At 37.5% G+C, this 26,633-nt stretch overlaps 2 protein-coding genes across 4 annotated transcripts in view; one reads left to right on the top strand and one right to left on the bottom strand.

Annotated features, from left to right (window-relative positions):
* Positions 1-1,371: 1,371 nt before the first annotated feature.
* On the bottom strand, positions 1,372-1,899 carry LOC138879754 (uncharacterized). The gene has a single exon (XM_070159386.1). The coding sequence runs from the start codon at positions 1,897-1,899 to the stop codon at positions 1,372-1,374; it is 528 nt and encodes a 175-aa protein (XP_070015487.1).
* A 6,327-nt stretch (positions 1,900-8,226) lies between these two features.
* The window catches only part of LOC104238972 (vacuolar sorting protein 18), a 46,320-nt gene continuing 27,913 nt past the window's right edge, over positions 8,227-26,633 (top strand). Inside the window, exons 1-14 of one of the 3 annotated variants that reach the window (XM_009793504.2) lie at positions 8,227-8,431; positions 8,617-8,741; positions 9,418-9,581; positions 11,996-12,208; positions 12,322-12,461; positions 12,653-12,748; positions 13,567-13,634; positions 14,461-14,562; positions 14,824-14,968; positions 16,026-16,169; positions 16,262-16,381; positions 16,529-16,585; positions 17,311-17,370; positions 18,380-18,487. In XM_009793504.2, coding sequence (XP_009791806.1) covers positions 9,419-9,581; positions 11,996-12,208; positions 12,322-12,461; positions 12,653-12,748; positions 13,567-13,634; positions 14,461-14,562; positions 14,824-14,968; positions 16,026-16,169; positions 16,262-16,381; positions 16,529-16,585; positions 17,311-17,370; positions 18,380-18,487 — 1,416 coding nt within the window. In that variant the 5' untranslated portion in view covers positions 8,227-8,431; positions 8,617-8,741; position 9,418. Of the gene's footprint in view, positions 8,432-8,547; positions 8,742-9,417; positions 9,582-11,995; positions 12,209-12,321; positions 12,462-12,652; positions 12,749-13,566; positions 13,635-14,460; positions 14,563-14,823; positions 14,969-16,025; positions 16,170-16,261; positions 16,382-16,528; positions 16,586-17,310; positions 17,371-18,379; positions 18,488-26,633 lie in introns of all 3 variants that reach the window. The other 2 variants (XM_009793502.2, XM_009793505.2) reach the window with 2 other exon arrangements.

Here is a 26,633-nt window from a genome sequence, read left to right as displayed (position 1 = left end):
TGATATTTTTTCTGCTTACTTACACAGAGGGTTGGCAATTTTTGAGAAGTCTTTGATGAATCTCCGATAGAAACTGGCATGCCCGAGGAAGCTCTTGATTGCCTTGACTGATGTGGGGGTGGCAGTATTCTATCACATCAAATTTAGCACGATCCACCTCGATTCCTTTGCCTGATACCAGGTGTCCCAAGACTATACTCTCTTGTACTATGAAATGGCACTTGTCCCAATTAAGTACAAGGTTAGTCTCGATACACCTTTTCAACATACGGGTCAGGTTTGTAAGGCACGCATGGAATGAGTTTCCTACCACTGAGAAATTATCCATGAACACCTTCATTATGTCTTCAACCATATCGGTGAATATTACCATCATGCACCTTTAGAATGTGGTGGATGCATTGCATAGGCCAAAAGGCATCCTCCGGAAGGCATAAATCACATATGGATATGTGAACAAGGTCTTCTCTCTGTCCTCTGGTGCAATGGAGATTTGGTTGTACCCTAAGTACCCATCCAGAAAATAGAAGTAGGACCTCCCTGCCATTCTGTCAAGCATCTGATCAATGAAGGGAAGTGAGAAGTGGTCTTTCCAGGTGGCCAGATTCAATTTCCTATAGTCCATACAAATTCTCCAGCCTGTGCCGTTTCTTGTAGAGATCAGCTCATTGTTATCATTTTTTACCACCGTCATACCACCCTTCTGAGGAACACATTTCACCGGGCTAACCCAGTTGCTATTAGAGATGGGGAAAATGATTCCCACATCTAACCACTTAATGATCTCCTTCTTCACCACTTCCTTCATGTTGGGGTTCAACCTTCTTCGGTGCTCCATAGAAGGATTGTTCCCCTCTTCCAGCAGAATTTTATGCATACAATATGCTAGGATGATCCCCTTAATGTCTGTCATGGTCCACCCAATGGCAGTCTTGCACTCCGTTAGTACCTGCAAAAGCTTTTGTGCATGCACATCTAACAAACTAGATAAGATAATAACAGATAATGTGGAGTTAGGTCCTAGGAACGCATACCTGAGGTGGGCGAGTAATGGATTCAACTCCAGCTTTGGTGGTTCTTCTATGGATGGCTTGGGTGGTGGAGTTTCTCTTTTTTCTAAGTACAAGGACTCGAATTTAAGTGATCTCTCCCAAAAGCCTTTGCCCTCAAGAGCCAACACCCATTATGCCAATTCTTCCCCATTCACCTCATCTAAATTCATAAGACATGCAGTAAGAGGATCCTCAATAGTTAATGTCTCATCATCCTCTTCCACGATTACATCCAAGGCATCAATAAGAGAATAATTGGCGAATTCACTTGGTCGCCTCATAGATTTCTGCACGTATGTTATCTCATCACCGTTCAACCTCATCTTGAGCTTCCCAGTTTCACAATCAATGGGACTCGCCCTGTGGCCAAGAACGGCCTTCCCAAAATTATGGGAATTTCTTCATCCACTCTACAATCCAAAATCACAAAATCTGCAGGGAATACAAATTTCCCTACCTGTATCAACATGTCATCTAAAATACCTGAGGGTCTTTTTACAATTCTGTCAGCCAGCTGCAACAACATAGATGTGGGTCTAGCTCTTCCAATCCCCAACCTCTTATAGATCGTCACAGGCATAAGATTTATGCTAGCCCCCAAATCACAGAGTGCCTTGGCAAATGCAAAGTTACCAATGGTGCAGGGAATTGTGAAACTCCCTGGATCAGACAACTTTTCAGCAACTGGTCTAGTCACCACAGCACTGCAGGTCTGAGTTAGAGTCATTGTGGCCAAGTCTTGGAAGTCGAATTTTCGGGACATCAAGTCCTTCATCATTTTTGCATAACCAGGCATCTCCTTCAAAGCATCAATCAGTGAAATATTTACCTGAATTTGTTTCAACATCTCCAAGAATTTCTTGTATTGTTCATCTTTCTGTTATTTGGCCAGCCTCTATGGTAATGGTGCTGGAGGTCTCTTCTTCCTAGTGATTTTGGTTTTCTCTTTGTCAAACGCCACCTCAACTACCGGTTCTTAGGCTGTCTCAGCTTCTTTCTCAGGCTCAATCTGTGTGTTGGTTTCTTCCTGGGTAGGTTGTACTGTCACCTCTATCAGTTTTGCTGAATCATCTAGCTCAATGGGCACTAGTACAAGTGTCTCAGCCTGTCTACTTTCTCGAGCCCTCTGTTGCTCCAAGTCTAGGTCTCTTTCATTACGTAGACTCACTGCCATCAGCTGCTTTGGGCCTTGATCTTTTGGATTTACCTGAGTGTCTGCAGGCAATGTCCCATGAGGACGATTATTCAAAGACATCGAGATCTGGCCCATTTGCAATTCAATATTATTTATGGTTGATTCATGTCCATTTACTCTTTAACTCATTTTTGCATTTGACCCAATAACCTGCTGCATTATTGCCTCGAGTCTAGCAAACCCATCTTTCTATCTCACACCATGTTGCTGTTGAGGAGGATGATAACCTTGTTGCTGATTTTGGTTGTTGTACCTATGTGGCCTTTGGTATGGTGACATTATCGTGAGGTCACATGGATCCCATATTTCTATTATTGTGTTGCGGCTGGACTGGTCTGTATGGCTGATTCTGTTGGCCCCAATTCTGAACACCCTTTCTCTGGCCCCCATAACTAGACACATAATTCATGTTCTCAGGGTAATGATGATGATCACTTTCCGCATTCCACTGGCTACCAATTGGCTGACTAATGCAAGATGTGCATAAACCCCCATTGGTTGTATCTACAATGTGCACCTGCGGCTTCTGCCTTGACTCTTCCATCTTTTTGGTGAGTATGCTCAGTTATGTCATTAAGGTGGCCATATTTTTAGCAAGAGTGTTGGCTGGATCTAAGGTCACTAAGTGAACTACTGGAGTGATAGGTGCATTCCTGGTTGTCCACCCCGAATTCTATACCATCTTGTCAAGCAGGATCTAGCTTTCTCTCCATGATTTGCTCAAGAATTCTCCACCAGCTGAAACATCAACATTAGCTTTCACGCTATCTGTCAGACCCATGTAAAACTGCTGCCCCACCATCTGCTCTGGAATACCGTGGTGCGAACATATAACCAACATCCCTTTGAATCGTTCCCATGTTTCTTGCAATGTTTCCATTGGTTTCTGTCTGAAGCTCAAAATTTCATCAATTTGCTGAGCAGTCTTGTTGGGTGGATGAAACTTATTCACAAATTACTTGACTAACTCCTTCCAAGTCGTGATAGAGTTAATAGGGAGTGAATTTAGCCAAGTCTGGGCAGCTCTAGTCATTGAAAATGGAAACAACAACATCTTTATTGCTTCCTGAGTTACGTTGGGCTACCTTTGAGTTTTGCAGATTGATAGGAAATTCTTTAAGTGCTGTTGAGGATCTTCAATGTATGACCCCGAAAATCGTCCCTTGTTTTGCAACAAGTCCAGCATGTTGTTTGTGATTTGAAAAGAATCAGCCTGTATCTGCGGGACTGCTATCGCTGTGTCCAAACTCTCTACTGTGGGTTGCACCCAGTCATATAGAGGAGCCTCTGGCACTAGAGGCACCACTACCTGCAGAGCTGGGTCTACCATGTTATCCTCGTTGTTGTTTTTGTTATTTACCAGCTCTGCCATGTCTGGTTCAGGTTGTTCAGTTGATTGTTGTTGTTTGTTTTTCTGGTTGGCTCTATTCAAGGCCTTGAAAACTTTCTCGGGATCTGATAATGCTTCAAACACTTCACCAGTTCTCAATGAGTTTTTAGGCATGCACCTGTACCACCAAGTTAGCAAACGTTAAAATTTCAATGTATGGATTGAAAATGAAGAAAATTGACTACACTAAGAATTTTGTATTTCTTTCAACTGTAATTGATAACACCGTTAATTCTCTGGCAACGACGCCAAAATTTGATCATGCCCAACTATGCTTTATAAAAAGGACAAACACTCATTGCAAATATAATTCGGGTATTTAGCCCAGAGTCGAATCTCACAGGGAATTAACCTACCAACTACTTTTGTCAGACTCACTGAATTCTCCGTAATCAACTTCCCATATAGTTTGAATAACACTTGGTGATATTTCTACTAATTATAACTGAATAAAATTAAGTAAACTAAAAGCTAACTATAACTGAGTTGTAAACAAACAAGAGAAGGATCTAAGGTTGTGATTTCCCCTATTGATGGAATCCATTCCTGTCATGTTTCGTATAGATTTTCCTAATCGTCTATATCGATCATGAGCACTCTTACTACCGTAAATCTCTCTCGAGTAATTATGACAATTTACTAGAGGTACTCTCCCGAGTTACGCTAGCTGACTTTTATTACAGCTCACTTAGATCGCACCCAAGGTTTTGTTATCCCTGATCCCACCTTCAAACCCTCGATCATTGATTCCTCATATACTTTGGGAGTTGTGTTGTTCAACAACTACCTAAATATGCACTCTCTCCCGAGTAATATTAAATAGGCATAGCTAATTGAGGATCCTATCAATAAACTACAACAAGAACGTAATTGAACAAATAGAGATTAAACTGGGCAAACTATATTAACACAACAAGAAGTTCATCCCGCAACAGGTTCCTTCAAAACCTTAGACTAGGAATTTAGCTACTCATAATCATAGTAACAATTTCCTAAATAATTTGCATAATTAAATTACAAAGCAAAGATGAAGGAATGAAGAATTCGACGCTAATCTCCTCCGAAAATTGCTCCCAACGTTTTCTCCCTTCCGAAATAGGCTCCCTAGGTCTAAGATATGTCAAAAGTCCTCAAAATAGCATTTTATATGTATTTATACCAAGTAGGGTCGGGCCTAGACGAAACACCCTTTCATGCGCAAAATGACTTGGCTCTATAAAATTTGTACTGCTGCGCCGCACCATGCGCCGCACCATGCACCGCACCATGCGGCACGCTAATGGCCTTTATCAACAGCTTCTCACTTTTCTTGTCAGGCCCACTTTTGTACTGCTGCGCCGCGCCTTGCGGCGCCCCATGCTGCGCGGCAGTGCAATTTCCTCATAATGAACTTATTTCGTCCTCTTTTAACATCCAGACTTGGTACACGACCTCCGAACACTATCCCAACTTAATGTATTGGGTTTTTACTCAAACTTCAAAGCTCCGGATTGATCAATTTAACTCCAAATTAACTCTTGAGCTCAGGATCACTTCCTGCAAGGCATAAAACACGTACTAAGTGTAATTCACTATCATTTGAGCTCAAACATATATAAAAATGCAGTAATTGAAATGTAATACTATGGCTAAAATACGGGTTTCTAGCCTAACATCAGCTCTCTTAAAGGAACTACAACTTGCGGAACAAAGCAACCTGGTTCCTCTTGAAATCAATACTGACTCTTCTGAAATTATCAATATACTAATGAAAGGTAGCCTCATCTATGATCCCTTAATTGTGAATGCAGGTCATTAATATGCAGGATGGACAGGGTCGTGGTGAAGCACATCTATCGGGAGCAGAATAGGGTGGCGGACGCATTGACTAGGGAAGCAGCGAAGGAAGCTTTTTTGAATAGTTCTAGTATACTACCAGTTCCTCCGATGTTTGCCAATGATGTATTTTGGGCAGACATCCTAGGAACTGAGTTGGTTAGATCTTTTGTGGGTTGTAATATGGATACAATTATGCATAACATTTCGGTAGTTGGGGTACTACAATACCCAAATAATGACTTCTCTGTATTACCTTTTTGCTAACAAGATATATATATATATATATATATATATATATATATATATATATATATAATATCCCTTTTAACCAAAAAAAACCAATTATAGAGGCAACTGTTCAGTAAGAGCAACGATACGAAGCGTTTCTATCAATAGCGTTTGGAATATTCTGTAGAATTTGATTTAAAATAAATAAATAAATTATTTAGTTAAATAACAGAAGGGTAATTTAGTAATTTAATATTTAGGTTAGGGTCTTCCTTTTAGTTAAATAATAAAAGGGTAATTTAGTAATTTAAAGGGCTTCTTATTTTTAATATAATATAGATATAGATAGATAATCAGTTTTTACAAGTTTGGCCAAACAGATTCAATTATTAGACGAAAAAGAAGTGATTTTGAGCAAAAGCAGATATAAAAGGAATTCAAATACAAATTGCGGGGGGTATCGACGAAAAAGAAATTGCACGTGTCGAATGGATCAGAGAAGGTAGGGTTCCCCTACAAATGATTTGAGCGAAAAATTGATTATTGCTCTTATACAGTTCAAACTATCTATGGAGTATTGGGCATCAAAATTTGGATATTTCTGTGAGGTCTACAAAATTTAGCTTCCTTCCAGGAGAAAACATAATAAAAAGAATAAGTTTTTTAATACAAAAACCCGTATTGAAAAAATTATCCCTTGTTATTAGAATGTTGCCTTCTTATCCTTCAACAATTTAGAATGTTATCAACTTCTCCTTCTTCACCATGCTTTTTCTTCCTGATCTCTTTACTCTTTCTTTCCTTCTCACGGAATCTCAAAAATAAATAATTATATATTTCAACTAAATAAAATTAAAAAACTTCACTAAAAGTCTATAATAATAATACATAATTAAACTATTTTCCTTTTTTAATAACATTTTTTCATTTGTCAATTGAGGAACTGTTTAAATTGTTAGTCTAATACTAATATGAGTCTATTTGGAAGGATACTTTGTAGTTGAATTTGGTATAATTACTAGGGTAATAATTATATAGCCTAGTAATTACACAACCTAATAATTATAAAGGCATATTTACTTGCCATAATATAATTATATGCATCATATTTTGTTGATAAGTTTAATTATACATTCTATAATTGTTAGCTTTTGAATAAATGTTAATTTCAAACGTTAATTAAATAGTCTTTTTCCAGATGAACATGAAAATAAGTTTTAAGTCAAGTATTTTCAAATGATTTAGCCAAATACAAATGGCAATAGCTAAAAAACTTTTTTAAAAAAAATTGAGTGACAATTCAGAGACCTCCCTGGTAGTTTAAAATATTATGCTTGCTTCCCTTATTTTTCTCCCTCTAACAATTCTTTTAGTTTATTTTTTATTAATATAAATGAAATATAATTTGACAAATCTGCTCTTTTATAATACTAAGATTTTTAATTAATTAATTCTATCAAATAACTTATTTAACAAATTATTTAACCAAAAAAAATCACAATTAAAGTTACTAAAACATAAATAATACGTATTAGCTGAATTACCAAACAACCTACGTGTATTCTTCCAGTAAAGCAAAGTAGAACTCGTTTATGTTGAAGGGTAACACTTATTTCGAACCATTCCATCGGTGGCTTGATTTTTCTAGTTACCCAATACTTTCCAGGAACACCTTCAAGTTGGAAGGAAAACACCGCAAATTTTTAAAACACACATCTAAATCACTCTGGCATCTATTTTCCGGCCAACTTCAAAATTCGTCGGTCTGTCACCGGACGTCTGAATCTCTTTCTCAGAGGCGGATCTAGAATTTTAATACCATGGGTGCACCTATGATTTTGACGTAAAATTAATACTAGTCATAATGTCAGTAACGTAAAAAAAATAAAAATATTATCACTTATTTTTAGTTTTAGAAAATATTATTCAAAGAGATAATTAATTGTAATCTTACGAACTAAATTTGTTTTTTCATTAATATTATCAATTATAATTTGTACAAATATTAATGCCGTTAAAACTAAATTTTGTGCAAGTTTAAGGATAAAAAGAAGCATGAAAAATCAAAACGTTTTTGGAGCATATGATAACTTCTTTATATGTGAATTTCATACAAAGAAAAGAAAATTACGTTCCGTTCTTAAAGAAATTGAAGATAGAAGTTCAACAATTTGACTGGAAGAAAGATATGATTAAGAAATAATTTGATGGGTATAAAATTAATTAAGCAAGTCTCTTCGTATAATTTATAATAGATCTTACATCCATATAAATTATTATTTTCTGGTAATTAATTAATAGTGAAACAAATTTATAATAGTTTAAATTAAAAATAAATCTTAATTAGAAGTAATCAATAGCTAATCTCTAAATTCTTAATTTATTGTATACCATAAAGCCTGAAGAATTAATCAGCTTGGATGCAATCAAGGAGAGAATCAGTAAAGAAAAAAATAACAAGAAAAGGCAAAAGGAAAAAAATAGAATGGGAAAAATAGAAGAAAAACCGAGCTAAAAACTTAATAGCACATATGGCCCTAGGTCTCAAACTGAGGCACCAAATACCAGATTTAACCGTGGGTGCCTTCTGCAAAAAATATATAGCAAAACAAGGAAAATTTTACACAGAAATCTACTTTTATTTACAAGTAGGATGGGTTCACGGGCCCCAAATTCTTAATGTGCATACGCCCCTGCTCTTTCTGCGGTGAATTCCTCTGCTGATATCTTTTCCGGCGAAATCAAGTTGTAAGTTTCTCTTCTTGTCTCCTGAATTAATTTCTTGAGGGAAAAAAAACACTTTTCTTACTGATCCCACTCAGGCAAAAAGTATTTACCCTTTTTTTAAACAATTGTTATACTAGAATTCGGAATGTGAAGTAGGCCGCAATGTTTTGTACAAAGGCGATAAATTGATCTTAGGCCTTTCACAGTCTTTATGGAGTTATAGCACAAGTTGTTGACCAAAGTAATTTATGGAATGATCGTGGAACTGGAACCTCAAGGTGACTTGACCAGTTGAAACAATTTTTGGACTTCCATTTTGCAACGGTTAAATGTGAGTGATTCCAAAGCTAAACATGCTTATTGTTGATGATTCTTTCCTACTTTGTTTGGCACGATTACTATTTCAGGATTCAATCATTTTTTTTTAAAATATTTGTAATTGTAAAAGTGGTGATTCGTAATACTTCTTTATTTATGTAGTTCTAAATACGCCATCCCCCCCCCCCCCCCCCCCCCCCCAAAAAAAAAAAAAAAAAATGTTAATCAATCAATGTCCCAATTTATATAGAGAATTAGATATATTTGCCTCAGGCTCCGTACTCATGCAGTATAGTTTTGCTTTCTCTTTGGTATCAGTGGTCTTCTGAATGATAATATCTTAATATTTGATTTCAAGGAAACTAGTTAATTTTTATGAAGGATATCTTTTGGCGAGAATTGTAAAAGGAATTTTGATATAGCTTGTTTTAAGCGTAACCTGCACCTTTTGAAATAAAGCCGTCTATGAAGACTACTAAAGTATGATTGGAATACTCATGCACCTATATTTCCCTCCCCTTAGTTTAAGTTCTTCTACATGTTCCATGAAGTTGTTGATTTATCATCTTGATATTCCTTTTTTTCAATAGCTAAAGTTTAGTGTTGCAATTAGTTTTCATAACTAAAGATCGGAATACTGTGGTCTGACCCAACTTTTATTTGGTTTGCTTCTGTCATTTCCTTACTAGAATGGAAAGAAGACATCAGGTTTTCTCTGTAGATCTTCTTGAAAGATATGCCACAAAAGGCCGTGGAGCCATTACATGCATGGCGACCGGCAATGATGTCATAGTTCTGGGAACTAGCAAAGGCTGGGTAATCAGACATGACTTTGGAGTGGGTGATTCTTATGGTACGACTTCCAACTTTTTCTTTTTGATTAGGAACAATTTTTCTTGTCGCAACCCACCTTATAGCTAAATATTAAGAAAATATTCATTTGCTTAAATGCCGGAGTTATTTTAGATAGACCCAGTGCTATCAAAGGCGTGCTCACTTAAGCCTTGAAGCGAGGCTCAAAACATGCTGAGTACTTTGCCTCTGTTAGTGGGCCCTTCGGTGTTGTCATCAAGGCTCTAAGACATACTTTTCCAAACGTAATCTTGAAGAGGCGACACTAAATGATTGATATTTCACTTTATTGTAAATTTTCTTCAATTTCTTTGTTCATATATTTGGTATTCATGCTTATAGATATTAGTCTTGGACTACACATATGTATTTGTAGTTTTTCTCCATTTGCGCCTTTCTTCATTAAAGCCTACCTTTTATTTGCCCTTTGCGCTTAAAGCCCCAACATACCTTAGAGCTTTTTGCGCTTCTCGCCTTTGATAACACTGTAGACCAGATGTCAAAATATTAAATAATATTTTGTTAGGTTTGGGTTTGCACAAACTTAGACGGTACATGTACCCATGCAGAGCTGACCTCAAAAAAGAGTAGCTCTGCTTAAAAGACTCGATTTTAATAGAACCTTGTAACAACAAAACCATGCTTTTACCCTGTATCTTGAAGATTTGTGACGTACATATCCGTAATTAGTCTTTCAGTTCTTTTTTGAGCTAAACAAGCTTTTACGTCTTAGCATAATGTTAATTTTTTTCTTTCTTTTTGGGTAAAGGTTTAGCATAGTGTTTCTTATGCTAGACTAGATTGGCTGAAACAGGGTAGCCTGGGATAATCCAGCATTGTAGTTTTATTGAGGAGTTCAAATAGCAGTGATAGTAAAACCCAATGAACTAGTAAATTGTAAGAACATGCATGGAAGAGTGGGGGGGGGGGGCATTTATTTATTCTTTTCCTGATAAAAAAAACATGCATGGAATTGGTTTGGGACAATGTTTGTGTAGCTGAGTTAATCTCATGCAAATAATGCCTCCTCATAGATCACATTCAGACCTTGGTGCTCACATTTGGATGCTGATCGCTTCACAGCTTTTTTTCAATCACTTTCAGAATCTGACGTGATGGTCTTTCTCATTCAATTTCTTTCCCCTATTTTTATGCGTTTTTCTCTACCTTTTTTTTTCTTTCTTCTCTTTTACATAATGAAGTGTTGAAAGCTTTCAAGTTGAGCTTTATGAGGCAGATGATTATCACAGTCACAGAGTTTGATGTTGGCTGGCTTGATGGTCGACATCTTCCGATGGCGTTTATTTTGACCTATAATTATGTAGGCAGAACGGGATTGTGGGGGGGGGGAGATTCTGACTTTCCCTTTAGCTACTTTTTTTATAATAAATAATTACTAATTACTAATTAGATTTTGTGACAAGAACGATTGACTGTGTCTGAAGGTCTTATAATTGTGAAAGCCTTCATTTTTATATGGTTCTTAGAACACTACGTTAATGGCTTGCATTAAATAAGGAGTCTGCTAAGTACTTCTGTGTGGTTGTGACGCTTATTTGCTTTTACGTTGCTTTTGGTAACAAAGACTCTTTGCTGTATTCCGATACAACTTCGTTCTCCTTTCTTTTGTAGAACATGTGCTTTGTGTTAGGTTGTTTTTTGGGTTTAAGGGAGAATTCACTACTTTAACCTATCAGAAAAAAGGAGCATTCACTATTTTAGCCTTTTGCATTTGTTAAGAATTGAATGCAAGAAATTCAACAAGTAGCTTTGATGCATTTTTGTATGGAATGGAGAGTGAATTTAGATATAAATGTGGGATAAGGCAGTATGAACATTCGACACCTATAGATGGTTTCTTCCCATCTGTGTAAGTGTTGATGGATAGAGTCATCCGGTACTTGTGCAGGTCGCTACCGTAGCTGGTGAAATAGTCAAGGTGCAAAGAATCTGGCCAAGACAAACGTTTGTCCCAAGAAAAAAAAAATAGAAAATAGGCAATAGCTCTTTGAAATCTATAATATAGGTCCTGGACTATATCTTAAAAAGTTTCCTGTCATGCTTCTTTGTAATTTAAACATCTTGACTGCTATTGTGTATTTATCTTTTCTTCCTTGGCATGATCTTTCTTTTTGGAACTTTTGTTTGAACTGAGAAAGACTCATTGAGATGCATTGCATAGTTTGAACTTGGTCTACTTCTAACCTCCAATAGCTCAACATTATTTGCTTATAAAGTAACTTAAAAATTGAGATTTATATATCTTCAGCTATGTGATCTCTGAAAATGTTTTCTCGAATCCAGTATTGACTGTGATTAAGTGTTGGACCTCTACATATCTAAGCATATTATTTCCACTACTTGTATACGATCTATAAGTGGAAAGAGGTTAATTGTTTTTGACTATTTTTGCAGATATAGATCTTTCTGTTGGCAGGCCTGGGGAACAATCTGTTCATAAGGTTTTCGTTGACCCTGGAGGGAGTCACTGTATTGCCACTGTTATTGGCAGTAGTGGTGCCGATACATATTATACTCATGCTAAATGGACAAAGCCTCGAATTTTAAGCAAATTAAAAGGTCTTGTTGTCAATGCTGTTGCCTGGAATAGACAACATATAACAGAAGGTAGTCATCATGGTATCACCTTGTGTTTTCATACAAGATTTTGACGATTTACTGAAATTTCAGAATGGTTGTGGTTTTCTTTTCTTCTTTTTAATTGTGGATGATGGTTTCAGCTTCAACTAGAGAAATCATTATGGGTACGGACAATGGTCAACTTTATGAGATGGCTGTAGATGTAAAGGATAAAATGGAGAAGTACGTAAAGTTACTGTTTGAACTTAAAGAACTACCTGAGGCTTTCACCGGTTTGCAGGTTCAGTACTTTGTAGTTTATTTCTTCCTTATTTTCATTCCTTTAACTTCTTCCTTCAAAAAGGAGAAAGCATCCCCCAACTGGCTTACCTATTTCCTTTTAACTCCCTTCTTAATTTGATCATGTACTTCCTGTCATTTCATACCGAGATGATGTTAATGAAAGCCTGCTTTCCTTTCATCTCCTTGTAGATGGAAACAGCAAGTGTGCACAATGGTACCAGATTTTATGTGATGGCTGTTACACCTACTCGACTTTATTCGTTCACAGGGATTGGCTCGCTTGAAGTAAGTTTGTATCTAGTAGTAATCATTTCCACATCTTAACTGGCTCCTTGCCCTCAACATCTAACAAGCTACTTCCTTCCTTTTCTTTTCACTTTCTCTTTACCTGCGTTGCTACCGAAATACCCAAGATAGCTTCTTTCTTAATTAAATTTCGGGTTTTTCTATTTTTCTGTGCAATTTTCATAGTTATTATGTAGAATATCTTATATGTCTGATTGGAATTCTTACTGGTATGGGAGTTCATCCTTGAAATCTGTATCAAGTATTCTAGCTATCCATACTGAATCTTTAGTTTGGAAATTTGAAATTATTGGGCGCTTTTATCTTGGGTACACTTTACTACTGTTGCTGGCTTTCTTGACTTCTTTTGACTTCTTTGAACACTCAACTTGGTACGCTTTACTAACTTACTTGTGATCTTCCTTTTCCTTCTTTATCAGTACATAGAATCTTGTTTATTGTTGAAGAAATTTTGACCACAATGTAGGACTTAATTTTATTTGTTCCCAACAGCTTTGCAGGATCAATTTGTACAAAAGCTGTTGATCTATTCCTTTGTCAGCTTTTCCTGTATACTTTATTGGCTGTAATATCTTGGGCTAGTATATTATCTCCATCAGTGCCTATATACACCAGACCAATGATAAAAATTGTTAACATTTATTACACCTTTTGTGCCTTAACTCTCAATTGAGATACTGTTTGTTGGAGACTATTTCCTGTTATTATTGTAATAAAGTTTGTTACTTCATTGGCATATTGTGATCATCAAATGATTAATATATTTCAATTGAATTGATGCATTGTGGCTTGTGTAGGCTGTTTTTGCAAGCTATGTGGACCGTACAGTTCATTTCATGGAACTTCCTGGTGAAATACCTAATAGGCAAGTTCTTTACTTATGATATTGTCAAAAGGTGCAAGGAAAGGAAGTCTTTAACTTAAGCTTTTAGATGATCTAGAACCACATAATTCTACATGGCACTAAAGAAGATATTAGAAGAAAGAAAATAAACACTTCCACGCGCTTGTGCTAAGTGAGGAATCCGGCCACCATCAAAGGGGCCTACAGTTTAGGAAGAGACGTTTGTGGCTTCTCAACATGTGCAAAGTGAAGCATTTTTCCAACCAGTTGAACAAATTGTCGCGAAGTCTGGGAGGAAAATGAAAAAGAGGCACCTTTCAGTCGGGGAACCATTTTATGCCTTCCAAAAACTTAATTTTACTGTTCATAGTAGAACTGACTTCATGTATCAAAAATATTTTGGTGCACAATCATGTTTGAATAGATACCTTCTCGTTGCATTCAAATATTTGCCACATCAAGAGAATGATTGACCGAACATTGCAAGTGATTTATGGAGGGGTTTGGATTTGGTTGATCAGGCATTTTTTTCTTGAAATGGTAATAATTTTTGGTTGATCAGACATATGTCAAGAGCTTGATAGTTTGTCTTGGCATGGATTGACAAATATTCTCACCTGTGTTTCATCTGCACTTACACTTACTCTCCTTCACAGCGAGTAATGTTTCATCGTCATCATTGGTTATAGCTGTCACAACTTTCATCGTCTGTGAAGACGCTTTTAAGCTTGCACCATGTTAGACTTGCTATCTTTTTATGTATTTGTTCAGTTGCAAGTACTTGCAGAAAAGGAAATATCTGTTCATTTGCAAATGATGTTTGAGTAATCAAATTCTCTTTTTTCAGTGAACTGCACTTTTTTATCAAGCAAAGGAGGGCTGTACACTTCGCATGGCTTTCTGGAGCAGGAATCTACCATGGTGACCTAAAATTTGGAGTGCAACATAGGTTGATCTACCACCTGTTGCTTATTCCTTTACTTTTTTGCTTTGTTGCAATCCTTTTCCTCATCTCCTGTCCTTATAATATATAATATTCGTTTTTCCTTATCAAAAAATATATACTATTCGTTTTAAGCCAAAAAAGAAAACTATTTGTTTACATCTTGGTTAGTTAACGTTCAATTTCTTTTTTAAACTCCACAGTTCTATACTTAAATCACTTTGTTTTTTTGATATTTTCTACAATTGTTGAAAACCTCATGTGTAGTTCGCCAAACGGGGATGAAAACTTTGTGGAAAACAAAGCTCTTCTGGACTACTCTAAATTCTCTGAAGGAGTTGAAGGTGTCAAACCTAGCTCTCTGGCTGTATCCGAGTTTCATTTCCTACTTCTCATAGGTAACAAGGTTAAGGTGTGTTAATGGTATTTCCATGACTTTGTTCTTTTATCTACCTTTTAATATATCAAATTCGTTTTATCAGTTTTTAAAGTTGGAATTATGGTACATGCATGCCTTTGTCTCTATGTAATATATACCTTGGGCTTTATAAGGAGAAGTAACATATATCTAGGCCTTTTTCTTTGCTCAAATGAAAGACAGGAATTGTATGAAATTTTTTCTTAGGTTGTATATGGCATAATTACCTACCTTAAAAAGGAACCTGTAACTTAAATGGTTTGGAAGCAATAATTTGAGTTATGCTTATATTCTTCCACTTTATCACTTTGGATGTTCTTTAGCGTGCATCGTGCATCAAATCATATATGCGTCAGCCTTGTTCTGACAAAATTTTTAGCTGTTTCTTCACTAAGCTTGAATGCTTCATGATATGAAACAAATATTAGTTTGTTACACATGAAGAGATAGGATGTAATTTCCCTTTTTGTTCCAACAGAAATGGTCAACTGATACAAATTCTTAGCTTCAAACAGAATTTGTGGAAGTCTTAGACCTAATAAGGCTAGCGACGTTATCCTTAAATTTCTTTTGTATACCTCTATTTTTCAGTGCTGGTATTGATGACTAAGTTTGTATTTAATTTTGAGATTCATCAACTGTACATTAATCCTAAGTTGACATAAAAGACTCCATTTGTTTCTCTTGATAGTATCTGCTTTCGTCTGCTATTATCCATTAAATTTTAATATATTTTTGAAGAACATTTTGGAAGACCACTGAGGATGTCGTTTTCTATTGACTAGAAATCAACCTATAACAATGGGGGAAGATGAGATTGCATTGCATCCTTAATCTTATCTTTTGCAATATCTATCTTGTTCTACATTGTTAAATATGAGGATGAGAAAGGTCCCCCCTTTACCAAATTAAAGAAGACAGAGAAACAACGATTTAGGACAAGGGCAAGAACCTGAACGTGCAATTATTGAGCAAAAACACTTGATTCTGAAGGATGGACATTTCACCATTAAATACCTTGTATAGTTATGCTATGGTTTACGTCTTGTAGGTGGTGAACCGGATAAGTGAACAAATAGTAGAAGAACTTTATTTTGATCAGACACCTGATGCAGTTTCAAGAGGTATTTTTGGCTTATGTAGTGATGCCTCAGCTGGGTTGTTTTATGCATATGACCAAAATTCCATCTTCCAGGTGCGGTAATAGTTATTGTCTGAATCTTGTGTGATGTGGTAGTGCCCATTAAATTTCTGCTTCAGTTTCTGAAATTGACAATCTGAATTTAGGTGTCTGTAAATGATGAAGGCCGTGACATGTGGAAAGTGTACTTGGACTTAAAAGAATATGCTGCAGCTTTGGCTAATTGTCGTGATGCCCTGCAGAGAGACCAAGTTTATCTGGTTCAGGTCGCGGCTGATTTGGACTTATTCTTTTGCCCTGGGATATATGCTGCAATATTATCTCCTAAAATATCATAAACAAAAGAAACTATGTTGCTTGTAAGGCTGAATTTTTTCTTTTGGCTTTTTCATCATAGACCTAATGTGATGCAGGCTGAAGCTGCTTTTGCTGCCAAGGAGTTCCTCAGAGCTGCATCATTCTATGCAAAAGTAATTATTCTACTTATTTGTTTTTCCTTCATTTTGTGTTCTTTGTCATTTTCCACTTTTAGTGCTTTTCAAATCTTTCAGTTTCCATTTATGCTCTGTTCTTTGTTTTTTTTGTACTTTGCTAAAATTGATCCTTGTTTTCCAATTATTAATTTCCTTGCGACAAGCAAAATGGATATTTCCACAAACTGCTGTAGCAATCAATGTCGATGTCTACTCTGTTTTACAAAGACCACTGGAAATTTCCTTTCTGATAAATAAAAATACTTTCTTCGATAATACCCCGAGGGAAAACCAATAATCCCTCCTTAAGAAGGTCAGCTACAGATAATCCCTAAAAATTTTCATCAGTATCAATTTGATTATCATCTTGAGTATTTCCTTGTAAAAACTAATGTTCTCTGCATAAAAATTCTGTCCCTAACATTTTCAATACTATATCAATTTGATTATCGTCTTGAATATATCCTTGTAAATGTATTGATTATCATCTTGAATATTTCCTTGTAGAAACCATGTTTTCAGCATTAAAATTGTTTCCCTTGGCGTAGATATTGCTTGAGGAAGAATGACATAAACGGTGTTGAGGCAGCTTCCCTTTTATGTCCCTTTCTTTTCTTTTCTTTTCTTTTCTTTTACTATGTTTGACATAATTGGCTTGCTAGTAATCCGTATTTATTCCTAGAACTGGAGACCTATCTAATGCAAAGAAATGAATGTTGCAGATTAACTATGTGTTATCATTTGAAGAGATCTCATTGAAGTTCATTAGCATAGGTGAACAGGTATGACTATTCTATCAGAGAACACTGATTTATGGTGATGCAAGAATATAATTTTTTTCACTTATTGGAAAAAAAGAGAAGAGGTTAAATTTATCTGAATTTGACCGATCTTGCTCATTTGAAGCGATGATCTGTAGTAGTAACTACACTCATATCAAGGAATATTAATTTCCCCACTCTTCCATTTTCAAGACTCAGGTTTATTTAGTCTGTAGAAACTTCTTAGAACTTTCATATTTCACATTTGGAGTCCGTTGCAGAGACTCATTATAGGTTACTGCATTTAGTGTTGCGTTACTTGTATGAAATTATTGCTTATGAAACCCAGACATAGCATACTGAATTTTTATTGGTCTATCAACTGTTAAAATACTAACATTTTGATAACATGTTTATTTTTGATAAGGTAATAAATATTATTAAGTAAAGGGCGAATTGAAAACACCCGTATACAAGAGGTATACCCATGTTTATTTTACACAGTCTACATCAGGACTTGAGTGATGCTGTTGCTTTTGTCTGCTGATTGTAGAATAGATATTCCAGTATTGTTTTTGGAACTTCTTTGTACTGATGTGCTGTACCATCTTAGTGCTGGTTGTTAATGAAACTTTTTATTGTTTGCTGATTAGAAAAAATTCTAGTAGTTTAGAACCATTGAAATTTAATTTCTCGTAATTGTCTTCTTGCTTAGCAGTCCTATGCATGTCATACTATGAAGCAATTATTCTTCATGAAGATAATGACCCTATCTTTGCATAGATATGACATACTCTTTTTACAACAAATCTCTAGTTTCATCTTAGTTCTGATCCTTATTGCTGTCTTCATATCCAGCCACTATTAAATTTTGCTCAGGTTATAATGAGAGGTATTTCTTGGTCTACGGCTGAATTTTTATTTTTTTTCAGTTTTCTGACTTGTAATATCTGGAACTTTGAAAAGAAAAACAGCCGCAAATAATAGAATTACTTGAAAATTTCCAGGATATAACACCATTTGCTTGCAGGATGCATTGAGAACATTTCTCCTGCGGAAGCTTGATAATCTTTCAAAGGATGAAAAGTGCCAAATAACAATGATTTCCACATGGGCAACTGAATTATATCTTGATAAGGTTCATCTCTTTTTGAACTGAGCTTGTTTGATTAAAAGTTTGTTATTTTTCTTTTCCCTGGTTTCACCAACTGTAAATATGTTCTGAAAGCTAGCCTTATAAATATCTCTGTTTCCAGTTCCTATTATGTGTGGATGATAGGTTTCCTGGATCATCCGATTTACAGCATGTCTTTGCCACCTGTACTGGTGTCTGGCATAGAGGTTGGAGAAAGTACTAGGTAATATTCTAGGATATGGGAAGGTAAAAGAGTACCATCTTATTAATTGGAAAACAGTGACCTTCCTAATAAGGAAGGTTTAGTGGTTAGGAACTTGAGGGTATTTAGTAGAGCCATACTAAGAACTAATATTTGGAAGTTCTTTGAAGGATCAAGCATTGCGTTCATTGTTTAAAAGATGGAGCCCAAATTGGCATAGAGAACCAATCAAATGATGCATCCACATGGAAAGCTCTATGAAGGAGTATAATGAAAGGCAAAGTAGGAACTGGTGTTAGAATCTGCTTCTGGAAGCAGAAATGGTCTGTGAGGATATGAGAAAGATTGGAAGAATGCTCGAGACAACTGTCTTATGTTTGAAGTCTGTTATGGACACACTTTACCATGTATGTTGTGCGTCTAATCAGATGTAGGACACTAGTCTTTACATTAATCCCTTTTTCCATATATAACTAAGACTAACTTTCTAACAAACTGTATGTTGAAAAAAAACAACGGTATCTCTTACGAGCACTCTCTGATGGTTCATGGGTTCCCTATTTGATCTAGTAAGGAGAAGGACATTAACATTTCCCTTGCACTTTCCTTGGTTAACCATAGGTCCTTGTGCGGTTGTGCCGGTGAAAGGTATCAGATTGGAAAGCTCAAAATTGCATTGCCAGTGGAGTGTTTCATGTTGGAATTACAGTAACAGTTCCAGCTCAGTAGGCCTGGTTTGGCCCAACCCGGTGGGTTCTGGTTTGGACCGTGAAAATATAAAACAAACGTTGCCTAAGTCGGTTAAAGTCAGATTATGGGTGGTGACACTTTAGTGTACCCAGTATAGTGCTTAGGTATGCGTCTCATCACCCATGAGCTCTCTCTTTATAAGAGCAGTACTAGACACCAACAGTAGTTGGTAAGCTGATAATATGTTGTTAAAAGACGTTCTGAATGAAGTTCTAGTGATCAGATATAGGAAATAAAACATTTACTAGAGTCATCTCCAAGCCGTTGTCGGGAAGGGGAGTCTTATTTATTTGCTCTTTCTTTATGGTGCAAATACATACCCGGATCAGCCTGGTTCTTCTCATGCCCCCCGGACGGGGCCTGCTCCCCATCATCACCATTCTCTTGTCATACAAGAAAAGATCTCGCAGGATCCAATTTTTTCTGCTGTAGAGACTTGAGAGAAAAAACAATGGAAAGACCTTATTTCGTCCCAGGAGTGGTGGTTAACAGATTGCCATTTCACAAGAAACAATTTTTAGAAAACTTAAAATTACATCTTTTCATATAAATGAAAATTTTAAGATGGGTTTTAAACCTGATTGGTAAGTTTTACTTGGAAAAAGGCATAAGTACACCCCTCAAACTTGTCCTAGACAGTTATACACCTAAACTTTGTGAGCTGCCTAATTCCCTTCTTGTTCGAAATGGAGCTATTACCGCTTGATACACCACATGCTAGAGAAAATGTCCTTGCTTGAGGCACGTGAAAAACTAAAGAAAGGAAAAACAAAACTTATCTTCGTCGGAGAATTTCCATCCCTCCCTGCTCATTTCTCTTCGCCTTTGTTGTTGCTGGCAAACTCTATGATTGGTGGACCCATCTCCTTCTCTCGGTTTCTCTACCGCTAATCACTCTTTCTCAAATTTATTTCTTAGTCGAAAAGCCAAAACTCTAGGTCTGAAAAGAAAAAAACCAAAACTCTGGATTTGAAAAGGGAAAAATCTAAAACTTTGCTCGTCGCTGGCAAGCTCCGTATTCATTGGATCCATATCCTTCTCTCCTTTTTGCTAATTATATCATGTTAGAGATAACTATGTAATTGTCCCACATTGGAATAGGAGTAGTATCCCCTTTGTATAGAGTAGCTATAAATAGCACCTCTTGTATTGCATCACACACAATATATCAATATATATCATATTTTTCTCCCGTGCCTTCTCACATGGTATCAGAGCTATCGTGAGAGATTTATCGCTGTGCATAAATTCCTGCGATTCCGGGAAGTAAAATCAGTCACCGGAACCCTTTTTTCCGGCGACTTTCAAAGTTGTTTTGCGTCTGCTTTGTCTCGGTCAGTGTTGTGCACAAAATCCAACACTACCACTGTCACTGTCCGACGACCAAATCCCAGTGAAAATCTCCGGCGGTACTGTAGCTGTCCAAAGAAAATTTTCCGGCGAAGTTCCAACGTTGCGTGGGCCACCTTCCGGCCATTTTTTGGCGACGACTCTTCAGGACAGATTGTTTCCCTTGCAATTCCGAGCCTACCCATCCAGGTTACACCAAATTCCGACCACTTTTTTATTTTTCCGGTGTGAATAGTGATTTCAAAAAAAAAAAGGGACTTCCGGCCATTTTTTGAAAAAGTTCCTTCAGAACAGTTGAGTCTTCTTGTAATTCCGATCCTACCCCTACTGTTTTTATTTCATTCCGACCACTTTGAATATTTTCCGGTTGCAACAGTAACTTTCCAACTGCTATAGTAGTTTCCTATTCTGGTTCAGTGTTCCTTACTCTATTTTCAGTGGATTACAGTTGATTATTTCTCTTATTTGGTAATAATTTACAAGATGTCTTTGGGAATTGATGTTTTTGGGTCTAAAAGCATGAGTTCTGGAAACTCTAATGTTATGATTACCTCGGAACCTTTAATGGGAGGTTCAAACTACTTAGCTTGGGCTTCATCTGTCGAGTTGTGGTGTAAAGGTCAAGGTGTGCAAGATCATCTGATTAAACAGTCTAGCGAAGGAGATGAAAAGGCGATAGCGCTTTGGGCAAAAATTGATGCTCAATTATGTAGCATCTTGTGGCGTTCTATTGATTCTAAGTTGATGCCTTTGTTTCGGCCATTCCAGACATGTTATTTGGTTTGGGCAAAGGCTCGTACGTTATACACTAATGATATATCTCGCTTCTATGATGTGATATCACGGATGACAAACTTAAAGAAGCAAGAATTAGATATGTCTACTTACTTGGGTCAGGTACAGGCAGTCATGGAGGAATTTGAGACATTGATGCCAGTTTCTGCTAGTGTGTCAAAACAACAAGAGCAGCGACAGAAAATGTTTCTAGTTCTTACACTCGCTGGACTTCCTCATGATCTTGATTCAGTACGAGACCAGATTTTGGCGAGTCCGACTGTCCCTACAGTTGATGAATTATTCTCTCGATTACTTCGCCTTGCTGCAGCACCAAGTCACCCAGTGATTTCATCACAGATACTTGATTCCTCTGTTCTTGCATCCCAGACAGTGGATGTTCGGGCATCTCAAGCTATGGAGAATAGATGAGGAGGCGGTCGTTTTGGGAGATCTAGACCCAAGTGTTCTTATTGTCACAAACTTGGACACACTCGCGAAATGTGTTATTCCTTAAATGGCCGTCCACCCAAAAATGCCTACGTTGCTCAGAGCGAGACTACAGGTAACCAGGGCTTTTCTGTATCTAAAGAAGAATATAATGAGCTCCTTCAGTATCGAGCAAGTAAGCAAACATCTCCACAAGTAGCCTCAGTTGCCCAGACTGATACTCCTATTGCTGGTAATTCTTTTGCTTGTGTTTCCCAGTCTAGTACTCTTGGACCATGGGTCATGGACTCAGGCGCTTCTGATCATATCTCTGGTAATAAATCACTTTTGTCGAATATTGTATATTCACAGTCTCTTCCTACTGTTACTTTAGCCAATGGATGTCAAACTAAGGCACAAGGAGTTGGACAAGCCAACCCATTGTCTTCTATCACCCTAGATTCCGTTCTTTATGTTCCTGGTTGTCCTTTTAGTCTTGCATCTGTTAGTCGTTTGACTCGTGCCCTCAATTGTGGTATATATTTTATTGATGATTCTTTTATTATGCAGGACCGCAGTACGGGACGGACAATTGGTACAGGTCGTGAATCAGAAGGTCTTTACTACCTTAACTCGCTCAGTCCTTCCACAACATGTCTAGTTACAGATCCTCCAGATCTAATCCACAGACGTTTAGGACATCCGAGTTTATCCAAACTTCAAAAGATGGTGCCTAGTTTATCCAGTTTGTCTAGATTAGATTGTGAGTCGTGTCAGCTTGGGAAACATACCCGAGCTTCCTTTACGCGTAGTGTTGAGAGTCATGCAGAGTCTGTTTTCTCCTTGGTTCATTCTGATATATGGGGTCCTAGTAGAGTCAGTTCAACCTTGGGATTTCGTTATTTTGTTAGCTTTATTGATGATTACTCAAGATGTACTTGGCTTTTCTTAATGAAAGATCGTTCTGAGTTATTCTCTATATTCCAGAGTTTTTGTGCTGAAATCAAAAACCAATTTGGTGTCTCTATCCGCATTTTTCGCAGTGATAATGCCTTAGAATATGTATCTTCTCAGTTTCAGCAGTTTATGTCTTCTCATGGAATTATTCATCAGACATCTTGTCCTTATACCCCTCAGCAAAATGGGGTTGCAGAAAGAAAGAATAGGCACCTTATTGAGACTGCTCGCACACTTCTAATTGAGTCTCGTGTTCCGCTGCGTTTTTGGGGCGATGCAGTTCTCACAGCTTGTTATTTGATTAATAGGATGCCTTCATCTCCCATCAAGGGTCAGATTCCACATTCAATATTGTTTCCCCAGTCAGCCTTATACCCTCTTCCACCTCGGGTTTTTGGGAGCACATGTTTTGTTCATAACTTAGCCCCGGGGAAAGATAAGTTAGCTCCTCGTGCTCTCAAGTGTGTCTTCCTTGGTTATTCTCGTGTTCAGAAGGGATATCGTTGTTATTCACCTGATCTTCATAGGTACCTTATGTCAGCTGACGTCACATTTTTCGAGTCTAAACCTTTCTTCACAACTGATGTCACTTCTGCTGACCACCATGACATATCTGAGGTCTTACCTATACCGACTTTTGAGGAGTTTAGTAATCCTCCTCCACCTTCAACCACAGAGGTTTCACCCATACCAACTTTTGAGGAGTCCAGTGTTATCCCTCCTAGTTCCCCAGCCACAGGAACACCACTCTTGACTTATCATCGTCGTTCGCGCCCTACATCAGGCCCATCTGGTTCTCGTCCTGCACCTGACACGGCTCCTACTGCGGATCCTGCTCCTAGTACACCGATTGCACTTCGAAAAGGTATACGGACCACACTAAACCCTAATCCTCATTATGTTGGTTTGAGTTATCATCGTCTGTCATCTCCCCATTATGCTTTTATATCTTCATTGTCCTCGGTTTCCATCCCTAAGTCTACAGGTGAAGCATTGTCTCATCCAGGATGGCGACAGGCTATGAGTGACGAGATGTCTGCTTTACATACAAGTGGTACATGGGAGCTTGTTCCTCTTCCTTCAGGTAAATCTACCGTTGGTTGTCGTTGGGTTTATGCAGTCAAAGTTGGTCCCGATGGCCAGATTGATCGACTTAAGGCACGTCTTGTTGCCAAAGGATACACTCAAATATTTGGGCTAGATTACATTGATACCTTCTCTCCGGTGGCTAAAGTGGCATCAGTTCGCTTTTTCTATCCATGACTGCAGTTCGTCATTGGCCCCTCTATCAGTTGGACATTAAGAATGTCTTTCTTCATGGTGATCTTGAGGATGAGGTTTATATGGAGCAACCACCTGGTTTTATTGCTCGGGGGAGTCTCGTGGCCTTGTATGCCGCTTGCGTCGGTCACTTTATGGTCTAAAGCAGTCTCCTCGAGCCTGGTTTGGTAAGTTCAGCACGGTTATCCAGGAGTTTGGCATGACTCGTAGTGAAGCTGATCACTCTGTGTTTTATTGCCACTCTGCTTCAAGTCTATGTATTTATCTGGTAGTCTATGTTGATGATATTGTTATTACGGGCAATGATCAGGATGGTATTACTAATCTGAAGCAGCATCTCTTCCAGCACTTTCAAACTAAGGATCTAGGCAGATTGAAGTACTTTCTAGGTATTGAGGTTGCTCAATCTAGCTCAGGTATTGTTATTTCTCAAAGGAAATATGTGTTAGACATTCTTGAGGAAACAGGGATGACAGGTTGCAGACCTGTTGACACGCCGATGGATCCGAATTCTAAACTTCTGCCTGGACAGGGGGAGCCGCTTAGCGATCCTGCAAGCTATAGGCGGCTGGTTGGTAAATTAAATTATCTCACAGTGACTAGGCCCGACATTTCTTATCCTGTGAGTGTTGTAAGTCAGTTTATGAATTCTCCCTGTGATAGTCATTGGGATGCAGTTGTCCGCATTATCCGGTATATAAAATCGGCTCCAGGTAAAGGATTACTGTTTGAGGATCGAGGTCATGAGCAGATCGTTGGGTACTCGGATGCTGATTGGGCAGGATCACCTTCTGATAGACGTTCTACGTCTGGATATTGTGTTTTAGTAGGAGGAAATTTGGTGTCCTGGAAAAGTAAGAAACAGAATGTAGTTGCTCGGTCTAGTGCAGAAGCAGAATACCGAGCAATGGCTATGGCAACATGTGAACTAGTCTGGACCAAACAATTGCTCAAGGAGTTGAAATTTGGTGAAATCAGTCGGATGGAACTTGTGTGCGATAATCAAGCTGCACTTCATATTGCATCAAATCCGGTGTTTCATGAGAGAACTAAACACATTGAGATTGATTGTCACTTCGTCAGAGAAAAGATACTCTCAGGAGATCTACGAAGTTTGTGAGATCGAATGATCAACTTGCAGATATTTTCACCAAGTCCCTCACTAGTCCTCGCATTGATTATATATGTAACAAGCTTGGTACATATGATTTATATGCTCCGGCTTGAGGGGGAGTGTTAGAGATAGCTATGTAATTGTCCCACATTGGAATAGGAGTAGTATCCCTTTGTATAGAGTAGCTATAAATAGCACCTCTTGTATTGCATCACACAAAATATATCAATATATATCATATTTTTCTCCCGTGCCTTCTCACATATCACTCTCTCTCAAATCCATTTTTTAGTCGGAGAATTAATCTCTAGATTTGAAAAGGGAAACCAAAACTCCATTCCGAAAAGGAAATTACGGGAAGTGCTAGCGAACTCCATTGTCGGCAAACCAATCTCCTTCCCTTTTTCTTTACCCAAAACACCTCTCTTACTCCCTCTCATCTCCTTTTGTTCTACCAAACTCTTAAACTCCATGTCTGAAAGGAAAAGCTTGGTTGGATAACCAAAACTCCAGCACACATCCATTTTTCGAGGAAGAAAGAAAGATGAAAAAAGTCTTTAACGGGATATACACGCGATGACACGTAGATAGCACTGCCTACCACAAGTCTGCTTGTCCATGCCTCAAGGTGATAATAGTTTCACTTTGGACAAGTATAGAGGTCATAGGCGCTTACTTTAGATTTGGAATTTTTTTAATGCTTTTTCCCATTTTTTCTTCCTATAATTAGCTTAAATATAGTTATTTGAATTCTTTTGTCCTAATAGTCATTGTTTGTACTTTGTAGTTATTTTTAATTGCATTACATATGAAATCTTTTCTTAGCGCCTTTGTTCGTTAAGGTCCACATGTTAGTTCAGCTTTGTGCTTAAAGCCTCAATAAAATTTGGCATTTTTTTGGTGCTTTTTGCTTTTAACTACTTTGCTTCATTGGTGAAACCCTTGAGAGTGGGGACTGATAACATGCGATTTGCGTTTGACAAGTTGCATTCTTTTTATGTTTTTGTTAGCTTCAGGCTTTAGTAGAACCAAGAGGTTACGGGTCAAGCCGTGGAAACCTCTTGCAGGAATGTAAAGTAAGATTGTATACAATAGATCCTTTGTGTCTTGATCTTCCTCAAGCGCCGTGTATAATGGAAGTTTAGCACACAATGCTGTCCTTTTTTAACCTTTAGTAGGACCTACTGCGGTCAAGTTCTGGATCTGCCCTGCTAAGCCACGGGCTAACTTCTGACTCATTGTTAATCATTTTTGTCACTTAGCGAGTCTTTATATCAAATAGAGTTACTAAG

Source organism: Nicotiana sylvestris, chromosome 10 (genome assembly GCF_000393655.2).
Source record: "Nicotiana sylvestris chromosome 10, ASM39365v2, whole genome shotgun sequence".
NCBI classification, from domain to species: domain Eukaryota; kingdom Viridiplantae; phylum Streptophyta; class Magnoliopsida; order Solanales; family Solanaceae; genus Nicotiana; species Nicotiana sylvestris.
This window is presented reverse-complemented; position numbering and strand designations above follow the sequence as displayed.

Coding starts and splice junctions, on each gene's coding strand:
- LOC138879754 (XM_070159386.1), bottom strand. CDS start 1,899: ATGTTGAAACAAATTCAGGTAAATATTTCACTGATTGATGCTTTGAAG.